This window comes from Maniola hyperantus, chromosome 20 (genome assembly GCF_902806685.2).
Source record: "Maniola hyperantus chromosome 20, iAphHyp1.2, whole genome shotgun sequence".
Lineage (NCBI taxonomy): Eukaryota > Metazoa > Arthropoda > Insecta > Lepidoptera > Nymphalidae > Maniola > Maniola hyperantus.
Genome location: NC_048555.1, coordinates 5,562,183 through 5,577,680, shown reverse-complemented (window position 1 = coordinate 5,577,680; position 15,498 = coordinate 5,562,183). Strand labels below are relative to the sequence as shown.

The 15,498-nt window shown below is 37.6% G+C and overlaps 2 protein-coding genes across 3 annotated transcripts in view; one reads left to right on the top strand and one right to left on the bottom strand.

The window, feature by feature from the left end:
• Sema1a (semaphorin 1a) overlaps positions 1 to 15,498 on the top strand; it is a 474,106-nt gene that overhangs the window by 96,615 nt on the left and 361,993 nt on the right. The window lies entirely within an intron of this gene.
• LOC138403722 (uncharacterized) lies at positions 1,582 to 6,237 on the bottom strand. The gene is made up of 3 exons (XM_069505365.1): positions 6,081 to 6,237; positions 5,270 to 5,364; positions 1,582 to 2,571 (listed from the first exon to the last, which is right to left on the bottom strand). Exons 1-3 carry the CDS (start codon positions 6,093 to 6,095, stop codon positions 2,340 to 2,342), a joined length of 342 nt encoding a protein of 113 aa, XP_069361466.1. The 5' UTR covers positions 6,096 to 6,237; the 3' UTR covers positions 1,582 to 2,339.

The following is a 15,498-nucleotide window of genomic DNA, read 5'->3' as shown; positions in this document are numbered from 1 at the left end:
TTGGAGATGTATATGAATATGTACTGGATGATGCCCGCGACTTCGTCCGTGTGGACTTAGATTAAAGTAATAACCGGAATAAAAAGCCTAGCTATGTCCTTCCCCGGGATGCAAGCTATCTCTCGTGAAAAGCTATCAGACAGACAGATACACTTTAGCATTTATAATATTAGTATGAATATGGATATAGGACTATAGAACGATATAGTAATTTCGTTATATTATGATTACTCAGTCCTTGATTGGTTGATAGTTTTGATTCTTGCTAACCAACAGGGTAAATAAGTTATTAAGGTCTCTGATTTTCTGAAATACATATATGTAGGTACAAAATTTAAAATAAAAACAATGGCTCAAGAATATTTGCGTTGATTGTACGTACCTATTCATTGTTCCCATTTTAGCGTTTAGAGTTTTAGTTTCCTTATGTTAATGACCACCAGGTGTAAAATTGTGTTTTTATCACTTTAGAGTAGTTAAAGTCACGAAGAAAACTATCCGGTTATGAATTTTCTCTGCTAAACTTTAAAGCGTAGTTTTAGAACTTATAATAGTTCTAAAACGACGCTTTAAAATTATTTTCTGGGAAGTTCTCGTCTTGTACGTGAGAGCTAATAATAATAGATAGTTATGGTGTTAATTTTTAAAATTAATTTATTTTATTTAAAATAATTTTTTTACTAGGTACCTACTCAAAAAGTCTTAAAGGTTTGGATACACACAATGCGCGAAGGAAACGCGTGCAACGCATTGATTGGTAGGAGATAAGAGCGAGGATAATGATATCAAATGAGTTTCCTCACGATGTTTTCCTTCACCGTTAAAGCAAGTGATATTTAATTCAAAACGCACATAACTCGGAAAAGTTTGAGGTGCGTACCCGAGATCGAACCCCCGGTCTCCGATTAGGAGACGGACGTCTTAACTACTAGGCTATCACAGCTTTATTTTTCAATTTGAACATTCATACTCGTATTTGCATAAAATAAAATAACGACGGGTCATGTCTGTGCTAACACCTACATAATTTTCCAATTCCAATAGTAGGTACTAAAAGAGAGGGAGGGGGGGGGATACTACCTAGGGTGGGCGGATTTCAGAAAACTTTAGCTGTAGTTTTTGTATACGTATGTATACGAGAATTAATGTTAAAAAATGTAATTTATGCTTTATGTTTGACTTTTGTCTGATTTTTCATTTGTATCACTGTTTGTTCCAGGTAAGAACGTCTATTACGCGATGTCGCCTATGCGTTTCTTCGTGAAGGTATAAAATATCTCATTGAATCTTATTTGTCTGAAACCATAAATTCGACTTAACAGAAGGTTTTGAATTGTTGTTCGGTCAGGTTTGATGTAAATTGTGTCAATATAAGTCCCGCAAATTGCTATTGCGCTAGAACCATGTCTCATTAACATCGAAACGACGTCATTTTGACGTCAGCCGAACTGAAAATATACCATCAGCTCGACACCTCAGTCTAGTGCTGACGTCACTAAAATAGCGGCCACGCGCATGACCAATTTGCGGGACTTATACTGTGTGCAATAAAATACATATAAAAAAACAAGACATTTAGTTTATTAATCATAGATCTATAAGTAAACTATAGAGTATTGAATATTACAAATCAGTCTTAAATTTATCGATATTATGAATTCAAATCGACTTTCTATACTGCGTATTTTGAAATATCACAGCTGTAGTAAAACTTTGTGAAATATATTAACTTAAAGCAAGCACATATTATATTGGTGTCTTGGCAGAAATCTTACGAACGGAACTTAGTTTGGTCTGTGACAATAATTAGTCTGGTAAGATTACATCCAGACAAAGGCTTCTTACTAAACGTTAAGATACTTACAATAGAGAACAAAGTCTGCCTTGACTATTAAAGACCATAAACTTTACTTTTATTTTGCTCTTCGAAAAAAAACTGCTTGAAAATCTCTATAATATGCGCTCGCTTTTAGAAAATTAGATTTCAAGATTGAGTGCACATCAAAAACAGAAAATAAGAAAAAACATAAACTTAAACAATTACACACTACACACACATCGCGCCACGGAATGACATTAGGCTGTGCGTCGATTGTGCGCACATACCCGTGTAGATTTGAAATACAAGGATATGTATGAAGCACGCGACATGGTCACGCGCGTCGGCGACTGTAGAAGTTTGCCATATAATCACTATGAATGCTTCATATATTTCCTTGTATTAAAAGTTGAAACGTTTAAGAGTTGTGAAATAATAATCTATAACACTAGCATCATGTGACCACTTAAATCACCATAAATCCAAAACTGGATTCAGTAAGATCGAAGGGTCTCAGACCTCAGTGCCACAAGCTGAGATGTTCTTTCACTGGTATGAAAACAGGTTTCTCAACATGTACAGTGTTGTAAATTGGTACAGGTACAGTTTTGACTATCGGCACGTGTTTGACGACCGGGACCTCGTGGTACACGGGTACTGTTTTGAGAACTGGTACTTCGTGGATTATTGGTACTTTCTCGACGTGATGGTGGTGCACTGTGTGGACTTCGTGGGGGATGAGAATCTTTACACTAAAACAAAAAAAAAACGAAATAAAAGTTAACGATCAAATCATATTAGATAGATAGAATGCTCTATAATTTCATTACCATAAGAAGGAAAAAAAACTAAACAAGAACAGACATGGACAAAAGTAGGAAACAAAAGGCAACGTTATCGCTTAGCAGCGCCAATCAACTTTTACCTTAGGATTTACAGGATTGCTAAGAATTTAAAAAGCGGTATAAAAAATAAACTTGCTCTATTCGTAATTTTGAGTTTCATGGGTTCCATAAAAAATAGTGTATTAAAATACTGCAATACAGACATCGTCCAGTGAAGTTTTATAATAAGCATAGGTGTAAGACCCTGGTATTTGTGCCAGAAAAATGATAGCCCAAATTAAAACATGAACAACGATCTACTTTACAATGAACCAAAAGCTTAATTCGCTATAATCGCTGAAACAGGTCGAATCTGTATGGTGCAACATGCAGCATGCGAAATGCATGCACCATACAGATTCGACCTGTTTCAGCGGATTATAGCGAATTACGCTTTTGGTTCATTGTATAATTATCTTGGGCTTCCGTAAAGTAAAGCCGGCTTCTATACAACGATCTAATTATTTTATTTTATAAAATCCTTACAGTACTTTACCTTTTCATTAAAATTAATCAACATTTCAGTGGAACATTCTCAGAAATCGGAATTGGATGAATTCCGATTAAGTTTATATTTATATAATATATATTTTATTGCTTCATTTCAAATTCATCATTTGTAGACGAATTAGATATTCGTTTTAGCCAGAGCTAAAATAAGGACCGAAATAAATATAGCCCGAAGTTGTACTAGGACGCGTGGAATGCGCGCGTATGCGAGCCCGATTTGTCAAGGCGTGAAACGTCTATGAAACATATTGTCAATGAGCAGTAAATGACACGGGGGCACGGAACGCGACTCCAATATGCCTTTATACGATGTGGTTATAATAGTATGAGATTTTACATCTTACCAATGTTGATAGAATTCGAGCTTCGAACCACAAAAACGTCATGATAAAATGGACCTAAACATCCTTGAATTAAAGTGATGAATTCACTATCATTGATTTTAATTTTGCTAGGTTACGCTTGGAGCGCTGGCTGTAGATGTATGGACGAACTTGAGCATTAAAACAAAGTGTTTAAAGTCCGTTTTTATTAAACGCTGAATTGTTTCAACGCTCGAATTTTATCAACGTTGGTGATATGTAAAATCTCATGATAAGCAAACAGTACCTTGTATTAAAGTGAGTGCAAAACAACTAGTCCAATCTGAACACGAGGCGTATTTGCGTAGGCACATTGTACCTACAAAACAGATCTCAGCCGGGCTTGTAAATTTAATCCTTTAGTCTATGACCTGCGCAAATCACCATGTTGCAACTTCAGATTAGACTACTTGCTGTGCGCGCACTTATGCAATTACCTACTAGAAGCCACGTTAAAAACGCTTCGGTCGCGAGTGTGTCCCAGGCTTAATGGGCTCCCGCTCCCTAAACGCTTTTTACGTTTAATTGAAATGAATATCATTTGGTTCTTTCCATTAGACTAATTTATAGGCTTTTTGTATACGATTCAATCAACCGTGTAAATTTTATACAGTGAACATGGTCCTATAAATATCAGTGAATAAATTAATATACCTACGAGCCCATAAATGCCTTATAAAGGGATCGGAGTGAATATTGGCTTTACATTCCACGTCATAGTACCTAATTAGAATTTGTAGCTGTCCAGAGGCTGGGGAATGGCCTTCAAATGATCTTTGCCGTAATTTTATGGAAAAACACTGGAATTTCTCTCAGAATATTTTACTAGGAAAATCTTGGGTTTATTTATTTTAGGTTAGTTTAATATTCTGTGAAGAGAGAAAGTAACAGAAATGTTTTAGGATTTTACAATAAACGAATTAATTAATGCCTACAATAATTAATATTATATATAATATTATATTATTTAAAAATCTTCTTTTTCCAGGGTAGAGAGTCCTATGTCCGTATCCAGGTGCCCGTAAAAATCTCTTGAGTACGATGTTGAGGCGTAATGAATTAAATAGTAACCAACAAACATAATAAAACAATGACCTCAGATTTGTAATATTTAAGTACGGATACAAAGTACCTATGTATGTCTATATGACTGTTTGTTATGTTATTATAGCTAAGCCTTTCAACTGATCGTGATGAACGACATGATCTTGTTGTTGAGATATAACGACAGGATGTCCGTGACTTCGTCCGCGTGGTTTTAGGGTTTTAAAAATCCCGTGGGAACTTTAAGCGTGGAAAGATTTAGGCAAGGATTTCAAAAACTCTAACGCATCCTCTAGCTCAACGGGTTGCGAAGCTGAAGTGGCAATGGGCAGGGCACATAGTTCGTACAACCGATAGACGTTGGGGTCCCAAGGTGATGAAATGGCGACCTCGCACCGGAAGACGCAGCGTTGGAAGACCCCCCACTAGGTGGACGGACGACATCAGACGAGTCGCAGGGAGCCGCTGGATTCAGGCGGCGCAAGACCGTGGCGTATAGAAGCCCCTACAAGAGACCTATGTCCAGCAGTGGACGTCTATTGGTTGATGATGATGATGATGATGATGATGAACGCAACCTCTAGGAATTCACGTGGATGGAGTCGTGGGCATAACCTAGTAAAAAATTGAAATGTTTAAATAATACTTACTGAGTCTTGTGGCCGCCTCCAAGCCCAAAGGGTTCAGGGTCAGCAATAGGAGAGGCCAAGCAAAGATGGCTCGCGACCACTGCGGCCCAGATTAACTGTAATTAAATAGGTAATAATTTATCTAATTAAGGTCTTGGACACGGGTCTGCCCGCGAAATTCAAATTAAATTTACAATTGACAAAGTAGGCTTAGAACTATTTGTATGGTAGCTTATGAAATATGACGTAGATATATGGACAAAGGAAAGGGGTTACGACTCTCAGCAATGGGGAATACTATGTAGAAAGAGAGCTATCCTGATGGTAAACGATGATGTAGTCAAAGATAGAAGCGGGCTAACATGCAATGGTTATGGTATTTTATATTAAACCCATACCCCTATTGGTTTCTGTCGTACCGAAACTAAGTCACTGAACCGCTTGGTGGCTTTTCTGGTAGGGTGGTAACTAGCCACGGCCGAAGCCCACTCGACACCAAATCATCGTCGTCATCATCTCAACCCATCAATGTCATCAGGTGACCCGCCTGCTGGTTTTCTCGCTATCTCTATTTAAAAAAAAACCATCTTCGGCCCACCACTACGTCCACAACGCTAGCCAAGTGCGGATTGGCAGACTTCACACATATGCAGGTTTCCTCGCGATGTTTTCATTCACCGTTTAAACAATAGATATTTAATTATTTACACTATAATTTCGAAAAGTTAGAAGTGCATGCCGGAGATCGGACCACTATCGAACTATCACTATATTTTGGACACCAAGGCGGTTTTAGGGAAAATTTTAATATACGTTTATATTAATTACTCACAGTAATACGGATCATTTCGACGTTTGCGATGCGTGTGTGCCGATGCGTCCGCGCCTCGTATTAATATGCACTGATGTTGTGCAAGTCGTACGTACGCCGTCGCAGCGTCACGGTTCCTGCTCATTGCGTGTAATGCGTAATATTACTATTAAAGGAAATCAATCAACTAATGGGCCCTAAATGGATCAATTTGCTAGGAGCTTTTTCGTTTTTGTTTTTATTTTCCCCATAACAGGTCAGACGGTCGATAAATATCACGCTACATTCGTAATTCCTTCAAAAGGAGAGAAAATAGGCTCTTCTAGACAGGTGCGCTCTTCCTTAGGCTTATCTTCAATTTGGTGTGATTGTAGTCAAGTTCAAATCAATGTAGTTAAAACAAAGTACCGTAAATAAAATATGTAAATGTAATTAAAAGTTGTACTGCTAAAATTATTATTGTTAACCAAAAATACGTTCCCCGAGGGGCTTACACGGAAGATAATTATCTAACAGTGAACAGCCAGTCAGATGTGATTGCAATAGTTATACTACTTACTACAGTTCACTGTAGCTGATACACGAATTAGTGCCGATCAAGGTGCTGATAGTGTCAAATATGACTTTAGGTGAATTATGTGTACCTAGTCATCATCATGTCAACACATTGCCAGCCTTTTACTGAGCACAAGACCGTCTCTTATAATGAAAAGGTGTTAGGCCATAAAGGTGTGTGACCTTTAAACACATTATGAAGAAAATCTGAGCTGTTGATGCGCAAGTGCTTGGGCAGATGAAGAGGCAGTAGAAGGTAAGATTTAAGAATAAAAACTCAGAATTTTTCTTGCCATCATACTCCATGGCTCTAAAGCCTCAAAGACAAACAGGATATATACCTAAATAAACTCTCTAGATAAATATTGAAAACGGTATGACGATTTTGTGTCGCAATATTTATTGATAGTCAGCTTGCAGTATTAGTCTGCTTACCGTATCGCGTGCGCAAGCGCTTCTGTTTATGCAGCTAGTCGTCATATTACGCTTATTGTACGCTTGTTTTTGAATAAACTGAGAAATCTTTCTCTTGATTGTAATATTTTATTTATCTTCTTGTAAATGCGCCTATGCGCATGGTATTCTTATTATTATTTCGGCCTTTTCCAAATTCAAGACAATCTACAAATAGGTAGACCGAACGATTATTTTGTCATGTAGGCCATCTTTATGACAAGTCAAGACTACCACGACTTCGGAAAGCATATTCTACTTAAAAAACCAGCAAGTTTAACATGTTTTTTTCCTTCCTTACTTTGTTTCACTTTATCTATACTTCATCATCATCATCATCATCATGATCAACTCATCGCCGGCTCACTACAGAGCACTGGTCTCCACTCAGAGTGAGAAGGGTTCTGGCCATAGTCTACCTCACTGGCCAAGTGTGGATTGGCATTCTTCACACACCTTTGAGAACGATGTTTTCCTTCACCGTTAAAGAAAGGGATATTTTAAGTAGGTACTTATAAATGAACATAACTCCGAAAATTTTGAGGTGCATGCCCGGGATCGAATCCCCGACCTCCGATTAGGAGGCGGACTTTCTAACCATTAATCTATCATAGCTTATCTATACTTAGTTCTATCATCCGATTATTATCTAGCATTTTCTTAGGGAATTTGAGTTATCTATTCTAACATTCCAAGCGGCGCAAGAACGTGGCGTGTGGAAGTCCGTACAAGAGACCTATGTCCAGCACAGGACGTCTATCGGTTGATGATGTTTCTAACATTGATTAATTAATTATTTTTAATGTTGATTGACCTTGCCCTTGTTTTTAAATAACAAGTTAATTGAGTCACTTCAAGTACTGCTATTGCATGTTAAATCACTTTTGTCACTTAACATTACATAATATTGTTACACCAAACATATCTTAAACTTTGTCTACTAAGAAGCCACTTCAGACTCAGGGGTCTATTTATTTTGGTTTCTTTATAGATTCTGATGAAGTACACAAGTGGTTTTATTACATCTTCAATTACGTGTATTACATTTTGTTATTCCATGCAAATAAGCACATGTGGTCACTGGGATTGCTTAACTAGAATATGCGCATAATGCCTAACCAGAATTCACAACATTTACTACTGTAACTGTTTTACTTATTTAGTTATTCACGCGTGTGGTAATTGTGTCATTATGTAATTATTGAACTACTAATGTTACATCTATTATCACAGGTAAATTCTTATTTATAAAAATAAAATAAAATCATTTTTTTTATGTCAATTTTTTGTATCGGTTGGGGAAGGAGCGGTTTCTGTTACCTAATTACCTTAACTGGTAATTTTACACATATAATTAATGTAATGATTAATATTAGGTTCATTGACTTATTAATACATAATGAAAAAAAGTAAGAATACTTTTTCATGTAATTGTTATGTATGTGGCAATATCGATTGACGAAGGAGCGATCGCATATACATGATCTAAAAAGAACGCTATCAAAAACTTAGCGTTAATGTTATACTACCTAAACTAAATCCAATTAGTACCAATAACCATTTGTCTCATTTTGTAGTTTTAGTAATTTCATATTTTTCAAACCCGCAGTGTAAATCGTGCAAAACTCGGGTCAATGCCCTAACCTACTACGCGGTATTGACTCCGAGCTGCCTACTTACGCAACGTTCGTTGACCTCTAAAGTCAGTCAGATGTTTAATTTGCAATATATCGTGAAAGGTAACAAAATATGATTCAGTAGTTAACAGATTTTGGGGTTTTAAGTGTTAAGTGTAATTAAAAACGTGCACTTATCACTTAACAACGTGCTCGTTTATGCGCAGATTTTATTAATTACTTCACTTTTGCACTTGCTACTTAACAGAGTATAAATCAGGCATTAAATCATAATCTGTCGTAATTTAATGAATAATCGAAGAAATGAATGGAAGAATCTAAGAATGAGTTAACTAATAGGGATGTATTATTTAACTGACCTGTTATTGCGGTTTCATTGCGTATAACGAAATTATTAGTCTCTTCCTCTTGCTTGAAAAAAAATCTGAACAGTTGAAGTGTATATTGTTATCCATCATTTGTAAGGTATGAAACACAGGTGGACTCGCGCTACACCATACTCGGGTTTGGTTTGTGTCCGAGATTCGTAGTTTTGTATGTCTTTGATAGACCTTGTCGTAATCATCTCTTGAGAGTACAAAACTGTTGATAGTGCGTTCTCCGGGAAGAAACTGACTTGTATACTGGCTGAGTTATAAACGTTGAAAACATTCAACCGATGTGCCCCAAACCGGTTTCATTAGAAAGGCAATAATGCGAAGATTGTTTAAGTGTCATTTTTTAAAAGATTTTTTAGCGTAGTCTCCGCTATTATTGTATATTTTTATTTATTATCGCCATTCAGGTTTTCATCCCAAAACGCCCGCTGCGCTTCGATTTACAACCACGCTATCTGCTAACCAAGATTAATAACCAGGGTATCTATTACAATGACTTCATGCATCACTGTTTCCTGAACTCTTTATTCTTTACGATCCGACCCACATTAGCACAGTTTACGCGCAACTCACACGTTAATTATCGGACAAACGCTTCTAGCATGCTGAATACACCCACCTAAAGGTGCGCTTACATGAGCAAAATTACTCAATTCTAGGCAATTTAGTCAATTCTGATTTCACGACCACATGAAGCAATTTACTGCAATACGTACCTGAAAACAGCAATGTTGCTCCTTATATCGTATTGAGAGTCATGGAGCAACTTTATCAATATAGAACAACTAGTAGTCAATGGCAATGGAAAAGGTTTTAATGACAGCGGCTTGTAGCGCTTTTATTATCATGAGAGGAAAAACAGATTTGGGTGCGAACATTTGTACAAAAACGAAAGCCATATTTATTGTCTGATGATATTGTGTACATAGGGATTTTCTTTTTACAAAAGAAAAGTATATAATATAATATTTACATGTAGAAAAAAACTGCTGGTGCTTATTTCGCTCAACGGTTAAGCCTTGCCATTCATCGAGGTAATAGCGCCAGTGTATTGGGCACAATGCCCATAAATGACAATTTAGACGGCGTATATTTTTTGTAAATATAAATTTTTTAGTGATAAGTTTTTCAAACATGTAAATTATATACTTTTCCATTGGGATATTGAGTAATATGGAATATATTATGGAGCAATTAAAAACAATCTTGCCTAAAATATTGCCGCGTTTTATTGAATTGCTGAAGATTTCTCTAGATTGATCCATACATGTTCCCGAGCAATAATAGCCCATGTAAGTACCTTAATGCAATTACATACTTGTACGCAGTAATCACGGCAATGGAAACGTGATCGATATTTTATTGCCAAAGCCTCTGGGGATGCCCCGGATTCCGTGCTACGCTCGATCGCCATTTTACTATTAAACAGTTTCATTGTGCTAGTGTGCCAAGGTTTATGCCGTTTATGCATAAGGCGTAAAATTTGTTATGTGTAAGTGACCTGTTCCCTTTGCGTATACATAATTAATATGTACCTGCTAAAGCATTTCCTTATGTTTTTAAGGTTCCGTATCTCAAAAGGAAAAAAGGACCCCTTATAGGATCACTTCGTTGTCTCTGTCTGTCTGTCTGTCTAAACTTTTGGGGTACTTCCTGTGTTGACCGTTGTTCATGACCACAATTTAATTTTTTTGTGTGATGTAACCCTAAATTCACGGTTTTCAGATTTTGCCCCTTATGTCTGCTATAAGACCTACCTACCTGCCAAATTTCATGATTCTAAGTCAACGGGAACTCTGTAGGTTTCTTGACAGACCGACAGCCAGGCAGACAGACAACAAAGTGATCCTATAAGGGTACGGAACCCTAAAAATCGCTGATACCTACTGTCTCCTGTAGCTCGCTATTTTTAGGTTCCGTAGGTACCTCAAAAATCTGAAAACCGTGAATTTGTGGTTACATCACACAAAAAAAATTAAATTGTGGCCATGAACTAATAATTAGTATTTACAATTTTCTAAGTAAGATAACTATATCAAGTGGGGTATCATAATATGAAAGTCGTCACCTTTGCATTCTAAAACAGATTTTTTTTTTTTTTTTGTATCATAGCTTTTGAATTATCCTGCCAAATGTCGAAAAAATACGACTGTAGTACTCTCCTCCGAAACCCTCATTGCGCGAGCCTGACTCGCACTTGGCCGTTTTTTTTTAATTTATCAGACCGGGCTTATGAAATTCGCTGTTCCAATCCGAATCATTATTATATCAATAGAGCAAACGAGACAAAGCGTGGCGGATCAGAATGGAAGTGTAGGTGCCCCCCCCCCCCCCCCCCCCCCCCCAGGGGAAATACGTCTGATTGCACTCATTCTCGATTCCACTTGCTAGTTGAAGGTGCATACTTGATTTCAGTTTTCAGCCTCGTTCCTACTATTTATTCTAGGATATTTCATGATTTCCTTGCATTTATGAATCCCTTTGGGTGATTAGCTTATTAATTGCAAGAAAAATCTTCTCTCGATGGACTTTTATCTGTCAATAGTCTGGAGAATATTGGCCATTTAAAATACTAAATTTTCCCATAAAATTTTTTTTTTGGGATTTTGTTGATCTTCTGCACTCGTTCAGCATCGCCATCATCAACCTACGTCCACTGCTGGAAATAGTCTCTTGTAGGGACTTCCACACGTCACAGTTTTGGGCCGCCTGAATCCAGCTGCTCCCTGCGACTCGTTTGATGTCGTCTGTCCATCTAGTGGAGGGGTCTGCCGTCGTTGTTTTTCTGTGCGAGATGGCTATTATACTTAATTAAATAATGTGAATAACCAGCTCTTAGTTATAAGATGTGATTTGTGGCACAGTTTGGAAAATAAACGTCTTTTCTTTTTTCTTCTTCTTCTTTCTTTCTTTCTGTCTTTCTATTCTAGCACCTTGTGGGACACCCCATGTGTATCGGTTTTTCGAACTATGTGCCCTGTCCATTGTCACTTCAGCTTCGCAAACCGCTGAGCTATGTCGCCTGGTTCTCCTACTTCCTTATTTCTGATTTGATCACGTAGAGAAACTCCAAGCATAGCTCTCTCTGCATTCTGCACTTGTTATTTGTTAAAGTATCTTCCAATTTTATTTCTATAATAATATGATTCGAAAAGGCTTTCGGCCTCGTATTTCATACATTGTTACATCCGAAACACTCGACGCTACATTAGCAACATACTCTTAAGTAATATACTAAGTAGTAAACAGATCATAACAAACTTGAGGTAAACACTCAAGTTGGGCTCCCCGGGGACGATGACCGCCTTTCCGTGTCTTTTATTTTGTATTAACGTCAATACCGCGTGGCCCTGAAGTCATTTATGTAAAAGAAAGTGGCTTTATAGAAAGCATTAATAACGCTCTGACATATTTGCTTTTACTCGTAATAACAATACTTTGAATCACTACCTCACTACCCCTATTATAAATACATGAAGTGTGTTTGTTTGTTGGTTTGTTGGTTTGTCCTTCAATCACGTCGCAACGGAGCAACGGATCGACATGATTTTTTGCATGGGTATAAGTTAAGACCTGGAAAGGGACATAGGCTGCTTTTTATCCCTAAAAATCAAAGGAATACTACGGAATTTTAAAAACCTTAATCCACTCAGACGAAGTAGTAGGCATCAGTTAGTATCTTACTATAATTTTATGGCTGTCTGAAATTGATTTCGAATACACATTGTCAATGCAATATGGCGGCAGTGAGCTGTCAAAACGTAGAGAGATAAATGTTTGGCTATAACTTGACACGGGAATGATTTGTGATCTAGTCACATTGAAAGCAACTACGAGTTTGTAAGTACCACATTTCTACATATCATGTGTACGTATATTTAGTTCTTGAAGCTGTGATTAAGCCTAGTGGTTAAGACACCCGCCTCCTAATGTGAGGTCGGGGTTCGATCCCGGGAACAGACCTCTAACTTTTCGGAGTTATGTGCGTTTTAAGTAATTAAATATCACTTGCTTGAACGGTGAAGGAAAACATCGCGAGGAAAGCTGCACCTAAGAATGTTCTCAAAGGTGTGTTAAGTCGTTCAATCCGCACTTGGCCAGCGTGGTACACTATGGCCAAAACCCTTCTCATTTGAGAGGAGACCTGTGCTCTGTAGTGAGCCGGTCATGGGTTGATCGTGGTGATGATGGTGATGATGAAGGTTATTTACCTTGAAGGATATGTGTACCTACTTATATTGTAAAATAAAGGTCTTAGCACTTATTATCTTCATTGGTAAGAATAGGTACTAGGTACTTAGATCAAAATCACACTCAAACCTAAGCTGAAATTTCTGAAGTATTTTTAGGTTTATCAAAAATGCATCATTTGTATTTTACAAAGTAGTATAACTGAATGCGATATTCCATAAGCGTTTTGCTTTCAGTTTTGCGTACGGAACACTAAGAACTATAACTGTAGGTACTATAAGTTCCGCATATTGCTATTGCGCTCGACCATGTCTTATTAACATCGAAATGACGTCATTTTGACGTTAGCCGAAATAAAAATATACCATCAGCTTGAAACTTCAGTCTAGTGCTGACGTCACTAATGGCGGCCACGCGCATTAGCAATTTGCGGTATGTATACTTAGTAAGTATTACTTACCTACTTATCCAAAATCCGTATATTAGTAATTGCACAGCGTTAATGTTGCTCGCTCATAAATTTGTATTTATTATTATCAAGCCTCTACGTTACGGGGGTTTTATACGGAGCTCATAAAACCCAGTAAGAGGTCCGTAAGTCCTCGCTTTGAAGCCATGTTCTGAGCGGCTTATTACTGTAATCCCCTCTCAGGTCACTCAGGCCATGTCACCTGTGATCGCACGTATTTTTAAGGTCCCAGCATACGTTTACGGGTTTTTTCTACACGGGCCGGTCCGGCCGGGAAAACTTTTATACATTGTTACGTTTAAAATACTGTTTTTATTTTATTTTATTCACATCCGATCGCGATGTCAAGCTAGCCCTTGACTCTCCTGGCAAGTAGGTAAGATGACGCAGTTTTAAACGTACGAAAACAAAGTCAATTACTATTTAAATAGGTATAGAGCAGTGATGGCTTTATTTGCCTCCTTTTCGGCACGCATCTCTTAACTTTTCAGAGTTATGTGCATTTTAAGCTATTAAATATCACTGTCTTTAACAATGAAGGAAAACATCGTCGCTCACACATAAAATGAATGCCTTGCCAATGAAGTGCATTTCTTTGGCTGGGCAATGCGGTGACGGTGATGGTGCCGTTGACGATGACGCGGTGAAGATCTTTCTCAATTATCTCCCCAGCATTAGAACGCACAACGGGCAATAAGAAGCTTCGCTTCAAGAAGTTCCTTGTGTTACAAGTAGTAATTGGATAGCATGGCCGTCACGCGGCGTCGCAGCAATCGTGCGTTGTAAGTCAGGGAGGAAGTAGAAATAGGAGCTATAACCACACATAACAGCGACACGTCCCAAGTCAATAAGCTGGTAACCCCGTTCTACGCAAATTGTGTTTCAAACTACGAGAAACTTTGGACCAGTGTAATGGAATGATTTGCTAGCTTCGATCGGACTTTGTGTAGTTGGACGGTACACAAATACGATATAGTTTATTTCACTTGGCAATACAAATAGGAAATAGTGCAAAGTATTAGACACATCTACATTGAAATTGCCTACGACTAGCAGATGAGTGTAACACAGTGATTTAGCCTTTACGGGTTTACGGGTCTACCATATCCCTTTTTAGTTTCCACACAACAAAACTACCATACCCCTTCCAGGTAGATTTGGCCACACCTCTTTCCAGTACTTTCCATACCCACAGAAATGTATTAGTACCCTTCCATCTTAGAGTATCGTCATTTACCCCGATGAGATCACAGTCACGCGCTTCCTTGTCAATGGATATAAAAAAACCGGTCAAGAGCGAGTTGGACTCGCACAAGAAGGGTTCCGTACAATCGTACAAAAAATAATAATTTTTAATAATTTTTTTGTGATGAAAGCACACATTCTAATCTATCTAATTCTAATAATAATAAGACCTACCTACCCGCCAAATTTTGTGATTCTGGGTCACGACTAGTCACGACAGACAGACAGACAATAAAGTGATTCTTATTCAAATTCAAATTATTATTTTTTTGCGAATATTGGTAAACAGTGGAGATGTTACAAAACAAAAACGTAGGTACTGCCAAATTCTTTATATTAGCATGCAATATGTTATGATATACCTAACCACGTGTACACAGTTTTGATAAGGGTTCCCTTTTCCTTTTGAAGTAAGGAACCCTAAAAATGAGCTATAATTTAAGCTTCTGAACAACAAGGACATTTTCACGCAATTGGAGCAGCGGGCACTAGCTAGTTGCAAAATAAGGAGA

Coding starts and splice junctions, on each gene's coding strand:
- LOC138403722 (XM_069505365.1), bottom strand. Junction 2,572..5,269: donor GGAGGCGGCCACAAGACTCA/GTAAGTATTATT, acceptor TTTTTGTTTTAG/TGTAAAGATTCTCATCCCCC.